We start from the raw sequence: 18,531 nt of genomic DNA on the forward strand, positions 1-18,531 counted from the left end.
AACTTATAACCTTCAAAATAACCGAAAGTTTGCATAGTGGGCAGTGTTTCATATAAAAACTTAAGTCGTCAATTTTCGTTCTTTAGTTAGTCATGGAAAGTGGCATCGTGTAATGAGCCCTGGCGATTTGTATGGGATAGATATTCACCTTCGGAGCATCGAAGTACACATAATACAAATCCGCGATAGCCGATGTTCCGGTCCCGATCGCGATCGTGTCCGATCGCGCCTGGAAGTGTGCAAGATTATAGTGGGTGACTGTCAGTGCGAGCGTGAGGAAGGTAGGAGAAATTAAAACCGAAAGAAAGAAATATCCAACGGTACATACCAGCGTTGTTGGTTCAGTTTGCTTCGCATCCAGCCAATGCTGACTCAGTTCATTTCTACCTTCCGTCGGCTGTGAACATAGCATACGCGGTGTGCGTGATTTGTGACAGATCGAGTGAAATTTTTGAGTGGGTGCGAAAAGCCACGATTTGTTTGCATGGAACGGAACCTTTTGGCGGTACAGTCACACTTGAGATGCAATTCGAGTAACGAATTACTTTACGATAACCTAAGGGAGAATGTGTGTGTAGTATTAAAAGTGATGACCCACTTGTTAAGAGGAAGTGAATAAAAATTGACGTGTGAAGAATCAGGTTTCAGTGAAAATAGAAGTGATCCATTAAAAACCGACAAAACGCCACTGGGCCAGTGGGTGGAATTTCGTCTGAGCTGTTCCAATCCACGCACCTAATTTGAGCATCTAATTGGATTTCGGTTCGAGGGTTTCGATCGACTGTTCTGGCGGATGCTGCGTGAATGACCGAAAAACACAGGTGAGCGCTGAAGGTGTAGGTTAAGGTCGTTGCACCGGTTGTAATTTAGTTTTATGTACCTGTTTCTTGTTCGTTGTATCATAACTGCCAGCAAGAGTAGCATCAAAAAGAAAGAAAGTGAGAAACATTTTTCCATCTACCGCTAATTGATTGGAATGAAGAAAAATAGTTTGAGATATTGTTTGTGGAGGCTTCGGACGAGTTGAGGTGGGCTCAGTTGCTTATGCAACTGGGACGTGCAATTTTCGCATGTCTGGGTTACTTAAGACTTATTTTTGTCACTTTTACTTTTTGTGTATTTGATGAATTAGTTAGTGTGAACTTTGCCTATGACAACTATAGTAAGGATATAATGTGTGTAAAGACTAAGAATATAATCGTATTAAATATATATGATACCTTGGAGCACTCAACTTGACAAAATGATTACTATCATTGCTTGCGAGTAAGTATTTTGGATACAAAAGGGAATGATTTATCCATTAGTAATACTCCAAGGATAGGCTAAGAATTTTTCTCGGAAATACTCTCGCACAAATAGGTTTGCAATTTTCGGATACTCTATTGTTCTATTGACCCATAGAGTATAAGTAAGGATCACCAAATGATTTAAATTTTCTTTGCACTTAGTCGTCGATTTATGTATTCAACGCACTGACCTACCGCCTCCATATTGAGTCACCGACAAGTTACATCAGGTCACGTAGCGGAGCTTTGGTTAATCGTACTGAAATTTTGATTGTAGATTTCGGTAGTCAATTGTCAGGTATAGTTTCGCAAAGAGTGGTCACATAGGAATGTCGCGATTTTCAAGTTTCATCATTGCATAAAAGCAATTTAATAATTTTTTTCAATCAGTATTAAATATTTTCAAAATTCCTTCCTTAATTGCTGTTCAAAAATAGTTTCACTATTACTTTAAATCAAAGATTTTCAATTAAACCTCAATGCTCAACGAACCATTGAAACGACAAATTATATTAAATTTAATAACCGAATGATTTTGATTTCATGAAAATATTTAAATTAGGTTTTTTATGAAGCTACTCAAAATTGCCATGCTACTAAAATCATCGTATGAAAATACATTTTCTTTACCTCTCACTCAGTGCATGTAAAGACCAAAGCAAAGCCTTGGTATTACATTCCTTTTGTGGATTTTGATCTTCTGTTTCAACAGACTTCGCCGTCAATTCAGAGCTTACGGAACCATTGCATGACTGGTGCTACGATCCTACCGACACTAAGAATCCTTCCAGGTCGGGGCTCGAATATACGACAACTGGCTTGTAAGATCAGCGCTTTATGCATTGAACAACCACCCCGGGTTACAAAAGTTCACTAAAGCTAAATTATGATCACACAATCTTCACATCTTTATCTCCAGTAAACATAAAAACTCCTCATCTTCTATACCAACCGATTTTATATAGAGCGGTTCCACCGGGAATCACGATTTTTAGAATATGATTTTTGTATTCTTTTATTTATCTTAATCTTAGCATACACATACTCCATAACCAAAAGGAATAATTTGCATCATTAGTTCACAATTTTGACAATAGTTTTAGTTTTGATCTTAAAAACGGTTAGTTCGATTGATTTGGTGCATTTGGCAACATTTCAGATATATATATATGAAAAAAGTATTCACTGTAAAATAGCTATGATATTATTATTCTATTTAGAAAATGAAAAATTGAAATTGATTAAATCAAAACAGTTATTTTTGATTTGTTTATATGTTGTAGCTGCCAATAGAATAAATTTATTGCAATCTAGGTCCAGATAGAGACAATTTAAAAAAAATTCAATTATGTTTGAACCAATTTCGTGAAAGACGCAACATTCTAAACAAAAAAGATGTTTATCGAGGGTTTACTAAATACTACCGTCTCCGAGATACAGGTTTTTAATATTTATTGAGAGATGAAACTCATTTCTGTTAATTAGTTCAAGTAAACTCCAAAATCTTTTTTTCGTTTATCACGATTATTAAGAATGTTGGCTAGTTTACAGTCGAATAATTTTTGCCGTTCTAATATAGAAAGGTTATGCAATCACTGAGAAAACCTACTTTTGAACCGAGGTCCGAAAAGCGGAATGTCATATATCATTCGACGAACTGTGCTAATGTCTGTGTATGTATGTGTGATTTGACAAATAATGTCACTCGATTTTCTCAGAGATGACTGAACCGATTTTAACAAACTTATATTCAAATGAAAGGTTTCACGGTCCCATAGATTATTTATCCGCTATTAAATTTATTTCCGATCTGACTTCCGGTTCCGAAATTACGAGTGTCAAAACATTCAAACTGTCATACAAAATGATGCAAAATCGGTACGCATCGATACGTGCTGGTAAGAAAGAAGTAAACGCCACCGCCTAGCACAAAGATTGCTTAGTTTAATTTTGTATAACGTGCAGGGTTGCCACGTTCAAATCTTTATTAACTTGACATAACTGTTTCCAAATTGAAAAGGTGATGGTAGTTTATACCGAAGAAGTTTTTGATTTTATTCAAGTTTGAAAAAACATCTTGACGGAATCGTCTAGTGATGTTCTCAAAAATATAGGTAATATGAGAAAGGCATCATTACACCACTAGGTGGATTAGAAAAGGTTTTTATAATTTGAAAAATTAACAGAAAATAAATCCAACTAGTGTGATAATACCTTCCTCATTTTATTCATAATCTCATAAACATTAACGGGTGGTATGCTCAACAACAAACGAGCTCAGAGAGACCTAAGAGTGTGTATGTGTTAGCTCTCTTTCTTCTCTTTTTGCTAGTATTTTCTGTTTTGTTCATGCTTGCTCAGTTTTGCTCAAAATGCCGTCGAAACAAGAAGTATTTCACGAGCGCATTGTACAGTTTTACGAACTGCACAGAAATCTACGGTACAACATTTTAAAAGCAAAAATGTTACGGCTTCGACAGTTTACAATATCCTAAGATGCCCAACAACTGCTCGTAAGGAAGGTAGTGGAAGACCAGCCAAAATTATGGACGCAAAAGGACTTCGTTCTCTTTTTCGTGACTTCAACAACAAGGATTCACTGAGTCAAAGGGATGCCGCAAAAAAGTTCAACTGTTCTCACCAGTACATCAGCAAAACATTGAAAAGACTCGGAATCAAGTACCGAAAGAAGACACGAGCCCCGAGATAAACTGACGCACAGATTTCAACGCTGAATTCCCAATGCCGCTGGTTGATTAAAAAATTTTCCGGAAAAAGTTTTGTTTTGGACGACGAAAGTTACTTCCCAACGGATAGTTCTACTGTACATCCGAACATGAAATATTAGTTTAAACATAAATTTGAACAGAAAGTTATACTGTACATTGTCATTTCCGAGAAAGGCATTTCTAAGCCATGGTTCAAGCCATCTGGGTTGGCAATCAATCAAGATGTGTACCAGAACGAATGTTTGTTTTTCAAAAACATCATGCTGATGGACAATACGTGTTTTGGCCGGATAAAGCGTCATCGCATTGCGCCAAAAACACAATCGTTCCTGAATACTCATTCGATCCCATTTGTACCCAAAAACCACAACCCGATAAATCTATCTCAGTGTCGCCTAATCGAAGATTTCTTCGGGGTTTTGAGCTCCTTGGTGTACAAAAATAACTGGAGAGCAACGAATTGCTTACAGTTGATTGGTAGAATCAAGAGATGCATTCGCAAAGTTGACATGAAGGCCGTACAACGCTCCTGTTCCGACATCAAACGGAAGCTTCGCCGAACATCCGATTACGGACCATTTTCAACAACGAACAATGTATCTTATATTTCAAAAAATCAGATCTTCTCCAAGTATGTTTGTCTTTTTTTTGACAGTTTGAGAAAGAAATTACAAAATTTTAGTTGCCACCCGTTACTATGATAATTTCCTAAGAACTTTTCATTGAATCTTGAATAAGAACAAGAAAGTTTGTTCGGACATAAACTAGCATAATCTACCAATTGAAACAGTTTTGATTTCGGAACCGATAATCGAACCCGAATTGAATTAAATAGCGGCATACGGCACAACAGGACCTTTAATTCAAATCCAAGTATATGATAATCACTTCAGCCGTCTCGGGAAAAAACCTCACCGACGCATATAGGTGATAATCTGAAGGGTCATTGTTTGGTGAGTTAGCTTCGGCAACGGATTTCCGAAGACACAATATCTAATACAGCACCAAAGCAAATCCGCAATGTATCTTTCATTAGCTTTTTAAGTGTACCTGTGATTAAGTCCTAAAGCAGAAATGTAATGGAAATTCAATCAGCATAATAAGCTTTCATGTGTCATGTCTCACATTTTTTCAATTTGCAAGGATTAGAATAAAGTGCATGCAAAAGTACATTCACCCTTTTTAATAAGTTATCATGAGTCGAATTGGTATCGTTGACCGTTTAAAATAAATGGTTTGCCACACTGTAGACGCGCGCCATGAAATCGGAGTATGCGAGATCTGCTGACATGTTACCCATTTCTGGAATTGCTCAAAAGGTTAATCGCCAAGAAGGACTATGGTCTTGAAATATAACATGTTTAATGAAAAATTTTAAATGTTTACTTTCGAAGCAGAACGCCGCAAGAATACGTCTACGTAGCATATTATGTTTGTTTAGTCTGATAAAATCAAGTTTATTTTTACCTCTCTCATTCGCAGGAACAGAATTACATAAGTTGTGCGATGATATCAAGGCATCAATGACATTATGTTCCGCTCCATAGTTACTACAGATAACAAACCCACACTGATCGTACGAATGGATGGATAGCGAATAACATGTTGTAAATTATCAACATAAACAAACCTATACTTGTATTCGCTCTCGGAGAGGACCTGCAGTGCAGAAAGAGTGAGACTTTGAGAGTTTGCCATAATCTACTATCAAAATGAGTGAACTGGTTGGAGCCGCCTTCGGTTCGGTAGCAACGGCGGCTTCAAGCATAGGCTGGTTCGTGCCTATGCTAGTGGCGGCTATTGCATACTTTCAGTATGAAGAGTTCATGGATCCAGAGGCAAGAGTGATTGACGTTCCGACGGATGCAATGCTGGACAAATATGATTTTATAATAATAGGCGCGGGCTCGGCGGGTTAGTGATTCATTTACGACTCATTGCATAAGATTGAACATCTTTTTTTTTCTTTTTAGGTGCGGTACTAGCGAATCGACTCACAGAGGTTGAAAACTGGAATGTATTGCTACTGGAAGCCGGAGGCGACGAGACGGAAATCTCTGAAGTACCCTTAATGGCGGGTTACCTACAGTTGAGTAAACTAGATTGGAAATACAAGACGGAACCATCCGGGAAATATTGTTTGGGTAAAGATTTTTATGATCCATGTTCATGATCAAACGTTATGACGATTGTTTGTGATTTTAGCTATGGTTGGTGGACGCTGTAATTGGCCTCGGGGAAAGGTTTTAGGAGGTTCGAGTGTACTGAACTACATGCTGTACTTGCGTGGCAACAAAAAGGATTATGATAATTGGGAAGCACTAGGAAACACCGGCTGGGGTTATAAAGATGCTTTGTATTACTTTAAAAAATCTGAAGACAACACCAATCCCTATTTAGCCAACACACCATATCATTCTACAGGAGGTTATTTGACAGTAGGAGAAGCACCTTACCATACGCCATTGGCGGCGGCTTTTGTAGAAGCCGGTGTCGAGATGGGTTTTGATAATAGAGATATTAACGGAGCTAAACAAACAGGATTTATGATAGCCCAAGGTACGATTCGACGAGGTGGAAGATGTAGTACTGGTAAAGCGTTTTTAAGACCAGCCAGACTTAGAACCAACTTGCATGTAGCTATGTACTCACATGTGACCCGTATACTAATTGACCCGGTGTCTAAAGTTGCTTTTGGAGTCGAATTCATTCGTGATAGAAAGATTCATCGAGTGCGAGCAAGCAAAGAAGTTATCCTCTCGGGCGGAGCCGTAAACTCACCACAAATCTTAATGCTTTCCGGAGTTGGACCGAAAAGCGAACTCGCGAAACATCGGATTCCCTTGATAAGCGATCTTCCGGTGGGCGAAAATTTGCAAGATCATGTTGCTCTTGGGGGTCTCACATTCATGGTGAACCAACCGGTTTCAATCGTAGAAAACAGATTTCATTCAATGTCAACTGTTCTGCAATACGCAGTATTAGGACAAGGACCCCTAACCATTTTGGGAGGTGTTGAAGGATTGGCATTCGTCAACACAAAATATGTCAATGCATCGGATGATTTCCCGGATATAGAGTTTCATTTTGTTTCCGGATCTACTAATTCCGACGGTGGAAATCAGCTACGTAAAGCTCATGGTTTAACAGATTCGTTTTATAATGCTGTGTTTTCACCTATCAATAACATGGATTCTTGGAGTATCATACCAATGCTTTTACGACCAAAAAGTTACGGTCAGATCAAGCTCCGAAGTGGCAATCCATTGGACTATCCTTATATCTATCCTAATTATTTCCACGACGAGTTAGACATGAAGACGTTAATCGAGGGAGCAAAAATAGCGTACGCCGTATCCAGGACACAGACAATGCAAAAATATCAATCTACGTTAAGCGCATACAAATTCCCAGGGTGTTCGCACATCAAGATGTTTACCGACCTTTACTGGGAGTGTATGATACGGCATTATACCTGCACAATTTATCATCCCGTGGGTACCTGTAAGATGGGACCCTATTGGGACAAAACGGCTGTCGTAGATCCCCAATTGAAGGTTTACGGTGTTAGGGGTCTGCGTGTGATTGATGCCAGTATCATGCCAAAATTAGTCAGTGCCAATACAAACGCACCGGTTATCATGATTGCCGAGAAGGGAGCCGATCTTATAAAAGATTTCTGGATCAAACGAAGTGTGGTGAAGTAGTGGGACATGTAAGACATACGAATTTTGTATATAGTATATTACTGAACCATGCTAGGATGTATTTATTGACCTTCAGTTAAGTTTAGAAAACAAAGTGTCATTAACTAGTTTTAATTGATCGAGGCATGATCAAAAGTAAACTTAAGTGGATAATTGTGATCTTCGAATCGTAAGCGAAATAATATCTCATAATACATATAAACATTTGGTAGTAATAATTTCTTTGTAGTACAGTAAACCAATTTTGTTCATATATGTTAATGTCATTTGAATACAACGTGCGTAGATTCTTAACCATTGTTTTTTTTGCTTGTAAATAATTTGAGTAGTATAGCACTATTAATAAAAACACCAATACGGTTCAATACTTCTGCACAGCAGAGTAGTATTTACCGTATTAGACATAGATAGATACAATCATGGAAAGAAGCAACTCTACACATTTTCTATGTCTTTGAAAAGGATATTGAAACACTTTGAAGAGTACCAAAAATGAAGGAAAAATAGGAAATCTATAAATCCTGCACAATGTTACATTTAAATTTATTGATGGAAGTTGAAGATTATGCTCGATTATTTAATTTTTTGCGAATTTACCTCGCTTGTTATTATCTTGTGATTTTACATCTTATAAAGTGCTCATAAAAGGAACGTCGCAGTTCACGCAAATTTACGTGCAAGAACATGTAATATTGCGAGATTTGAAAAATACATGGCTTGAGATCAAATGACATTAAAAAAAAGATGGATAGCAACTGCTCGACTTGAACAAAGGAACATCACATATTGCATCATTTGAAAAGTTAAGTTGTTATGACTTGTATCGTTTGTAGAATTACGTCACCTATAAAATTCATATTTTTTCTGTGTGCATATCAAATAAATTTTGTTGTGTACTATATTAGATTTTCCATTATCTCGCCATGACTTTTATGATAATTACTTTTATGATAACAGGGTGGCAAGTGAATTGCCGATTTCAATTTCCCGGTTTTTTTCCAGTTATCGCGGTTTTTCGAGATAAAAATTCCCGGTTTTTGAAATCGGCTCAAATCGCCCCTGTTTAATTTTTTTAAACATTTCTTAATTCAAACTTTAAACAGATATCCCATGTCCTAAAAGGATCATTGTAATAGGCCCGCTAATTGAGGATTCAAATACTTTCCAGACATTTCGAAGTATAAATAAAAATATTCATTATAACATGTGCATATAAGAAAAGCATAAAGCCTTTTTCCTGTTATTCAGGTGTTTCGGTTACACGTAACCGATTTCTTCCGAGTGCACATGACTGTTCTTATTATTTTTTTGGTATACATATGATTGAAAATAAATCAATAAGGGATAACATTCCCAAAAACGAACGCTTGCCACTCGGAGAAAACAACAACAATCTATGCTTGCAACTTCAAATCATTTTGTACAGAGCTTTCTTCGCTCCTTCCGGAAGTGAAAGTGGAAATCTCAGTTCGGCGGGGAAATTATAAACGGCATGATGGCCAAGGATGGCTTTTATCGTATCAAAGAACGCTCTCTACCAACTCTTCACACGATTCAATCAGTGCCATCAAAGAGAGACGGATATCATCTCAGCAACAAAACACCGTCATGCTTCATATAACATAGAATGGACACCAGTGCGAATTTCTCTCGATGACCTGTCTGAGCATCACGGGCTAGCACGCTGCTGTGGAGATTCTCTCTGAAGCAACAAGCGGTCGTTTATTCTCGTTTTGCGATCCGATTCTATACGAGCAGTGGATAATTGCGATAGAATCATTTCACTATTGCCGCTTATTCTAACTATGTGCAAATAACTTTTGTATAAGTTGTTTCTATGAAAATAGCTGTGAATACTATAGACCAAGGTTTTGAAATATTGTATATTGTGACCTAGTATGAGAATCATCAAGTCGAATTATCTACGATAATTATCAACTTGCGATTCTCTCTTGGTAAATTCCTCACCGCGCCGATCATTGCCGGACTGTATATATTTTGTTAAGGGCGGCTGTTAAATACTCAGAGTATGCAATGCAATGCAATGCAATGAGAGACAGTGAGTTCTTGTAGCATCTTCTACCAGATTGAAAATGTTGTGTACAATGTAGAGAAATTGCCAAATTATCGGCAATTACCAAAACTGATGATGGCACAGCGAATCTAACATAATATCATCATTGCCAAGGCTTGCCATGGCCATGGTACAATAAATTGTTATATGGACATATACTGTTTAAATTATGTCGCTTGCCAGCACATCTGTTCAATGAACGATACCCTCAGATGAATTATCATGCTGTGATTGTGATGAAAACCATAACACCAATTATTTGGTCCTGTCAGACCAAAAATTTGAAATTTTCATGTAATAGAATTGAATTTAAAGTCATTAGATGTATCAGATGTGTGTATTAGAAGATTTCGCAAAACCGTTCGGCTGCCACGACTTGCTATTTTAAAACACCATTTTTTTCAAACGTATCTGTTAGTTAATAAACAATGTTTACGAGATTTCAATGCGTTGATGGGCAGATAAATCAAATGATAGCAGTTAAAATGCACAATATATCGATCTGTTTTTTTTCCTAATAGGATTCTAAATGCTCGTAGAGTAATCAGAAAAAAATCAGAAAGTACGAGTTCTCCATGATGAACTCTCCGCTGGTTTTAAACCAGTTTTATTTCCAATAGCTTAACTAATTTATCTATATGACAAATCCTTCTACAATTGATCTGATTCTAACAGATCAATCAATATATTCAGGGTTTCAAATTAAGCAATGATTAGTTCATTTAGTTATATATTCTACCAGCTTAGAACTAATCGACTAGAATACTATCGAATGTAAACCCTGAAATTGTTTGGGAAAAATGGATATGGCCGTATATAATTTAAATCATTATCTTATTGAAGTTCCAAAAGCTCAAACCAAACTCAATTCACCTTTATCTACATCAATATCAACGGTCTTGTGATCCTACTATGGAATAGTTGAGGACCTTTAAAAGAACAAATCAATCCATTTTCTAAATCTTTCTAAGATGCTATACTGGTCCTCAGAAACCAGTTTCAACTCTCAAAAAACAAACTCAAAAGGAAGTATTTGAAAATTTGGAAGTAAACGGTGAATAAGATCAAAGTTGACAATTCTTCCAATTTTGCGAGTCCTTTTGACATCTAACAGAAATATAAGCATAACACAAGTATTGTCTCAAGATGACATTACTGAGACAAATTATGACAAGGGCAATCATTAGCAAACTCAAAAACATGAATGCTCCTATTTGTTGTTGAACATTTAATTTTATTAAAATTTTTCCCTATGTTACCTTGAGATTGTGCCATACATTTTGCAGGTGTGTTGAATACTTATTCAAAAATATAATAAAAATCTAACAGAAGCATTCAAATTATCCTTATTTTTCAAAATGAGATTTCATTATGCTGTTATTGATAACAACTAAAAAAACTCTGATGCTTCCTGTTTGATTTAAAACTGCCTTCAAGCTTCTAAAAATCGTTGGACGAGACAAGGGGTGTTGGCCCAATTTCCAATAGTCAATAAGTTATTTCAACACTTGTACTGAACATTTCGCTCAAACGCAAACATGGGTATTGTCTCCTACTTTTCAATTGTTGAAAAAAAAATCATTATGCTAACAACTGTTACTCATATGTGAGCTAGTAATATTTTTCCCGGTTTTTCACTAAAATTCCCAACTTTTTCCCGGTAAAATCAAATTCCCGACTTTTTCCCGGTTTTCCCGATTTTCCCGGTCACTTGCCACCCTGTGATATACATCTTATGGATTAGGACTATGTTATATACACAAATGTACACATACACACTGACATTTAGCGATTCTTAGTCGAGCAACTCCTCGTCGGGTAGGCTTGATCCGCCGCCTGGGGCTAGATTGAGTAGTTTCGTAGCGATTGAAAAGTCTCAGGTCAGATAACCGGAAGCCATATCTTACCCAGAATCGTCGGACCGACCTTAGCACTCAATTACTCAGTCTCCTGATGAGTAGTATCACCATTCTTCTCGGCAACACCACTATCATCGCCCACAAAGAGCCGCTCCAGTCGATGATCAACATGCGGGCCACCCGCCGGGTCTTCGTAGCCTGGGGGTGTCCACAGAAGGATGCGGCAACTTTTGAAACGTTTCCACGTCAGATTTCAATACCACCCACGAAGTACTACTCCCATCGATGAGGGCAACCCGCCGGATCAAAGACTCAATGGTGTTTCCTGAGGACTTACATGGACAAGCTCTTGGCATCGTTAACCTAAATGGATTGTGCCTTAATAAATATATCTTTGATAAAAAAAACATCACCCGAAGTATTGAACATCTCTTAGTTCCGGGGGATTGAGACAAGACGGTGTTTTAGTAGGTTAGGCGTGTAGATGCGATCGCCCTTATTCTGAATAACGACGTACTGATTTTTCGATCGAATGTGGTTCGATCGAATCATAGCTACCTTTGAATTTGCTAGCGTTATGGGGAATACAAATGAAATACGAGGGAAAAAACGATACGACGAAAATAGTCACATACGTACACACACATCTCACGCATCTTTACTCCAACAGGGATCAATTTGTAATGATAGGAGTTGCATACCAAATACCCTGTATTCTGCTTTAAACAGCCATCTTGTTTTGAAATTTCGATAATTTGACGAACTTATTGATAATTTACCAAAGGTTTTCGATTGGATAAAGATCATATCAGAATGTTTTCGTCTTGTACTGTGGTCGACAAAACCAAATCATAAGTAGCCAATCCCAGTCGTGACATTTCTCGCGGTATGTTTCTCGTTGCCAGTGATTAAAAACTAGTTAAATGCAACTTTGTAACTCAAATCGTAAAAAAATCGTTTTTATAATTTATTCCAAACAAAGAGTAATGAAAGATTTTGGTTTCGTTTACCGGAAATCGCTCCTATATTTTTTTTTCTTATTTTTATAAGACCATTTTCTGATGTCTGTTTCAGAAAGAGTACACTCTTGAATCGATTCCGGGTAGATTTATGATCCTCAGAATGTAATTTTCAGGAAAGCCAGTTGACATTATCAATTACAAAGCATTAAAGTATTTGAATTGGTGAGCATCACGTGGGCAATTTTTGCAGTACTTTTCCATAAATTGTGTTACGGGAAAGTATTTATTTACGGTTGATGACGGTTTATAAGAGTAGAACAAAGATACGGCTTTGGACATTACTTTGAATATTGAAAGTATTTGAAATTATACGTATAACATTCCTTCAGATTCGGTTTCTTCAAAAGTTGAGGTAAATGGGCTGCTTTTATCATGTCGGCACCTTTTTCCGCAATCATAATAACAGGCGCGTTAGTGTTACCGGTAACAATTGTTGGCATGACGCCTGCATCTATTACCCTCAAACCATCGATGCCATAGACCCTGAGCTGATCATCAACCACGGCCATAGAATCGTTTTTGGGGCCCATCGAGGTCGTTCCAACGGGATGGTAAATAGTTTGTGAGTAATGACGCACCAAACATTCTAAGAAATCATCTCCATTTTTGCTACTGCAGGTTGCATATGGTTCCGTGTCATAGATCAACGTTGCATTCAAAGCTTGCAATGCTGGAGTTCGTGCCAACTGAAGACAATATTTTAACCCTTCAATCTAAAACATAAATCAAATATTTAATATTATTGACAATTTCTACAATACTAAACGGACTTACTATCACATTGACATCCTGTCTTACAGCAAAATAATTGGGATAAATTTTGATTTTATCGTACGGATTCTTGCTTCTCAATTTAAGATATCCACGGCTTTGAGGTCTCATCAGAAGTGGAAGGATTAGGAAAGCATCATGAAATTCCCAGTTCTCGAAATTTTTAGCGTAGTAATTGTTTGAAAGTGCCGCTCCATACGCCGACCATAATCCTCCGTCGGACAGCTCGGACTGAGCGGACATAAAAATTTGAATGTCGGGACGGGTACTACCTACCGGTTGGTACTTGGTGTTGATGAAACCCATCACCTGACAAGATGGCATATTCATAAATACACCACTGTTATTGAACGTCAAATTTCTAATGGAATTTGCATTTACTGAATTTGTCATAGAAATTGATAAAGGACCAGTGTTATTGGGATTTTGGATAAGGAATGAAATGCCGCCGGTTGCAACGTGATCTTGAAGATTTTTTCCCACACCTGGAGAATCACGGATTACGTTGATTCCATGGGCTTTCAACTCTTCTTTAGGACCAACACCCGACAGCATTAGTAGCTGGGGAGAGTTAATTGCTCCTGCGCAAAGAATTACTTCTTTCAAAGCCAAAACATAGTGCTTTTGTTTTTCTTTGGTAAACATAACCCCGTATGCTCTTTTGTCATCTGGATCTATTAAAATTTTTGTAACCATGGAATTCAATGATATGTGAAAGTTTTTCCTGACCCACGTAGGCCGCAAATACGCCTTGGCAGTGCTACAACGTAATCCATTTCTAATACTTCCGTGAAGAGGGCCGAATACATTCTGTGAAGGTCCATTCATTTCATCGGCAATCGTTTCGTTCATTTGTTTAGCGGCCTCGAAAAAATAATTCATAAGAACGGAGCGATCTTTAAACTGCTCCACTGTAACTGGTCCTGTTGTACCATGCCATGAAACATTGGAAATTTTTGGATCCCGCACGTTTTCCATCTTTATGAAATATGGCAACACGTCCTTCCAGCTCCAACCAACATTTCCCAAACTTTCCCACTCGTTGTAATCTTCAGGATTGCCACGAATATACATCATTGCATTCAACACAGAACTTCCTCCAAGAACTTTGCCTCTCGGCCAAGCACATTGATTATTCTCCATTCCCTGGCAAAAATTTGGGTTTGGTTCCGTTCGATATTTCCAATCTAGATTTGATCTCTGTAACACAGGATACAGATATGGAATATCCGAAAGATATGTCTCGTCGGGTCCAGCTTCCAGTAACAATACATTCCAGCTGCAGACTTCTGATAGTCTAGCAGCAACTGCTGCACCTGCACTTCCACCTCCAATCACTATGAAATCGTACACATCATAAATAAACTGCGGTGGAATGTCCTGAACACGATTGTGATAATCCACAATGTCCGTTCGATACAACCAAATTATGGAATCCAGTACCAGGAGTAGAGCATAGCTCCCCGGGCGTGTGTACACAAATCGCATAAGCGTGGTGCTCGCTTCTAGAGGTCCCATTTTCACGAATAGCTTCACACTACCACTGCCGATGTGGAACTGAACAAAACTCGTCGAGGTTTGTTTTCATTCTATTTTATGCTGTCGCATGCAACAAGTGGTATAGATGAAGCATGCAATATGGACATTATAACAGCAGTAGATATTCTGAGTTCTAACAAAAAGGCTTATACACTGAACTCCGCTTCAATGCGGATTTCGGATGTTATATCTATTATTTTGCCAATCAGATAAAATATTTAGAACATTTTTTCCTGCAAGAGATTCCATAATACAGATTTTGTGAATGGATCTTCTAGATAAAATCAATTAAAAATTTAGGTATCACAGGAAAAGTTGGATTAGATTGTATGAATATTATCGGAAGGAAGATTTGTTTTTATTTTCTACTAGGAGTGGGAAAACAGTTTATATTCAGATTGGTCATGCATTATCCAATACCTCACTGCTCAAATTACATATACTTTCGTAGGCAGATTTTGACTAAATTTTATGCATCTGTGAATTGCTCCCATTCGTTTTAGGGTTTTGCCGTTTTTCTTTTTGAGATGACGGGCTCAATTTGTCTCAATTTGTGTTCCTTATTGCCAAGTTTTCTAAGTCGATTTTCAGCAATGCTATCATTGAAAATGTTCCGATGAGATGATGAATGTGCTATTAAATTGATTTCTTTTGTTACTAACTTAAAATTGTTAATTTAAAGTTTCCAGTACAACAGTTACGTGATGTCATTGTCAGAGACCACGCACCCACTCAGTGACGACAATGGAGTTCACATACCTTCGTACTAAACATATTGTAATGATGCTTTGTTTAATGTTTTATTTAATGTTCAAATATTTAATTTAATTAAAGTTTTAATGTTTAATTTAATTTTACACTGTTGACATTTGAGATGGATATCAAGTCACAAGTGGTGACATTAATGACCAACTAGGAAATGAGTGAGAAATTCATGACGCGATGAAACACGCATCATTTAGCCTGAGTAGATCCGAACATGATGCATTGTAATTCTCTTTTGTAAAAGTGTGGGTTTGTTTGTTAGGCGAGTATTTTTGAAATATTTACACAAAAAAACATCGTGTCACATAGGAAACAGGCATGAAGGAGCCACATAATATAGGAACTCACACAGAAGCATTTCGTAGTTTTGTTAATATGCATGGGACAGAAAACTCAACTTCGTAGAACCAAAAGAAAGACACAACGTCGGAACCCAGCTAAAAGAAAAATCCAAAAATAACGAGTTCAGTTCTGAACTGAAGTAGAATGAACCAAGAAAATGGAGCTTGGGAGAAGCAAAGCATTTTCACTGTACATACCCACTCACTCCTAACCTTTTATTAAATGATCAATAACGACGCTGGCTACGGCCAAAAGCTGTGCTGCTGAGGGAAAGGAAAGAATGTTAGTCCGATACTCGTTGCTTCTAGAGACCGCGGGTAACACTGCACTATGGTCCGAAACGGGAAATTAGCGTGACTAAAATATTTTCACTATTAAATATTAATTTTTTGTAGTTGGTGTCTTCACAAAAGTTGTTTGTAATCAAATGGCGCTCCTTTTGATGAAAAATGTTACTAGGGTTATCCTCATTTAGTTTGAAATCTGAAATCTAACTTTCTTAATTGAACTCAAAAATGATTTTGTTGTACAATAAAGTTGTAGGAAATGTTATTTTGAGCAACTTTGCTGAAAAAGCACCTCTCTAGCTTTTTATTTGATCGAGTTAAATCAATTTTTCCAAATAAAAGTAGGGTGGCTCCTGAAAATTCACTTTTTTTGTTCTAACTTTTTTGTGAAACGTTCTACGAAAAAGTTGTCTTCAGAAAAGATGTACTAATCATTGCGCACAATTTTGTTCAACCAAGCTTTTTCATATGAGCTACCAGTAAAAAGTTATGATTATTTTTTTCAAAATAACATTTCCTACGACTTTGTTGTACAACAAAATCATTTTTGAGTTCATTTGAGAAAGTTAGATTTCAGATTTCAATCTAAATGAGGACCACCTTAGTAACATTTTTCATCAAAAGGAGCGCCATTTGATTACAAACAACTTTTGTGAAGACACCAACTACAAAAAAACTAATATTTAATAGTGAAAATATTTTTGTCACGCTAATTTCCCGTTTCGGACCACTGTGCACTGTATCTCCACGAGCATAACGGAATAGGAGATTTGTTAGTAGGGAGGGAAAGAGATCCGGATATGTTTTGGTAAACAATATGATCTCAACAAAACCTGATTTTCGTTACTAAGAAAAATTTCGATACTAAGAAATAGAAATATAAGTAATAAAAATATAAACTATCTCCAAGGAACGATCTCACCAGTATCCCTTTTCTCCTGTTCACTCTGCTGTCAGCAACGCGAGATGAAACACGACCACTAAAAGAATAAAATAAAAACACTCGCGAATGGGTCCACTGCAGACCAACCCTAGACCTTCATTCTGAATGACACGATCGATCTGTAAACTTCCACACATACTATAAAAATCCCATAACACCGACAATGACATGCAGACAGCGCTAAGATCGGTTAACAGGTTAACACCGTTGAATTTTGGGGCGGTAAATTCTCAGTTTCCACTGTTTGAGCATCTTTAGTTTCGTAGATCAATATTATTCAACAAATAGCACTCTCACTACTAAACAAACACTTACCACACCTGCACTGTCACTTAAAATAACTATTTCAATCAAATTTTTAACCGTACGTATCAAACAACACATTGAAATTATACTTTTTTAAGAGCATCACCAGGATACCGCATCGCACTCCCAGTGATGCCAACTCTCCCCCTAAAAAAACGAGTTCTGTTCTTCACAATAACTGAATATCTAATAAACAGATAAATGAAGCGTGTAAATAAAGAATGCAGACAAAATACATGTTGCACAGTGGAGGAAAACCGAACGAAACCTCAAAAATTGATGTTTGATATTTTGCCTTTTTACTGTTTTCTATGTATTATAGAAAAAAAATTTCTATCAGTCTTTTAATTTCAATCGCTCTTACAATGTTGCTATGTCGGATATTTTTTATGTTTCAGCTATTAAAATTTCACAATTTCTAGGTCTATTTTAAGTGCTTGTATTTGTTTTAAATTAACATTTTCTTACATTCAAATTATTTTCTCTCACATTCTCCCTGGTTCTATCATTGAATTAAATGCGTGGAAAAAACGTTAATTATTTTATGTTTCCGCATACCGTACAATGTTTAAAAATTATGTCAAAGGGATACGTGTTTCGAGCTATTACTAACAGTCATCATCAGTATATCAGTTTTAGAAAACACCACATATTCTAAAAAATATTTGTTTACTTTAAATTTGTTCAGTTTATGAACCCTTAAAATATTTGCAACATTTTACTGTTTAAACAAAACAAAGCAAAAATCGCGGAAAGAATATATTTCAAATTCTACTGGCTCCAAAAATATCGATTAAGGGTTAATAAAACTGAATATTAAAAAAAAATCGCATCATTTTGTCAGGGCAACGGATCTCCACTACTATGCAAAAGTTTGGATCCACTTAGAAAAATATGT

General features: G+C 36.9%; 3 protein-coding genes across 8 annotated transcripts in view; 1 reads left to right on the plus strand and 2 right to left on the minus strand.

Moving 5' to 3' along the window:
* LOC131427964 (flotillin-2) overlaps positions 1–18,531 on the minus strand; it is a 475,383-nt gene that overhangs the window by 62,130 nt on the left and 394,722 nt on the right. The gene's annotated exons all lie outside the window — the stretch shown is intronic.
* Positions 149–8,019, plus strand: LOC131427957 (glucose dehydrogenase [FAD, quinone]). The gene is made up of 4 exons (XM_058591560.1): positions 149–821; positions 5,501–5,932; positions 5,992–6,162; positions 6,224–8,019. Exons 2-4 carry the CDS (start codon positions 5,731–5,733, stop codon positions 7,723–7,725), a joined length of 1,875 nt encoding a protein of 624 aa, XP_058447543.1. The 5' UTR covers positions 149–821; positions 5,501–5,730; the 3' UTR covers positions 7,726–8,019.
* LOC131427952 (oxygen-dependent choline dehydrogenase-like) lies at positions 12,763–15,068 on the minus strand. Its single transcript, XM_058591551.1, has 2 exons — positions 13,455–15,068; positions 12,763–13,393 (listed from the first exon to the last, which is right to left on the minus strand). The coding sequence occupies exons 1-2, from the start codon at positions 14,967–14,969 to the stop codon at positions 12,959–12,961; spliced, it is 1,950 nt and encodes a 649-aa protein (XP_058447534.1). The 5' UTR covers positions 14,970–15,068; the 3' UTR covers positions 12,763–12,958.

This window comes from Malaya genurostris, chromosome 2 (assembly GCF_030247185.1).
Source record: "Malaya genurostris strain Urasoe2022 chromosome 2, Malgen_1.1, whole genome shotgun sequence".
NCBI lineage: Eukaryota > Metazoa > Arthropoda > Insecta > Diptera > Culicidae > Malaya > Malaya genurostris.

Coding starts and splice junctions, on each gene's coding strand:
- LOC131427957 (XM_058591560.1), top strand. CDS start 5,731: ATGAGTGAACTGGTTGGAGCCGCCTTCGGTTCGGTAGCAACGGCGGCT. Junction 5,933..5,991: donor AATAGGCGCGGGCTCGGCGG/GTTAGTGATTCA, acceptor TTTTCTTTTTAG/GTGCGGTACTAGCGAATCGA. Junction 6,163..6,223: donor ATCCGGGAAATATTGTTTGG/GTAAAGATTTTT, acceptor TTGTGATTTTAG/CTATGGTTGGTGGACGCTGT.
- LOC131427952 (XM_058591551.1), bottom strand. CDS start 14,969: ATGGGACCTCTAGAAGCGAGCACCACGCTTATGCGATTTGTGTACACA. Junction 13,394..13,454: donor GACAGGATGTCAATGTGATA/GTAAGTCCGTTT, acceptor TTTATGTTTTAG/ATTGAAGGGTTAAAATATTG.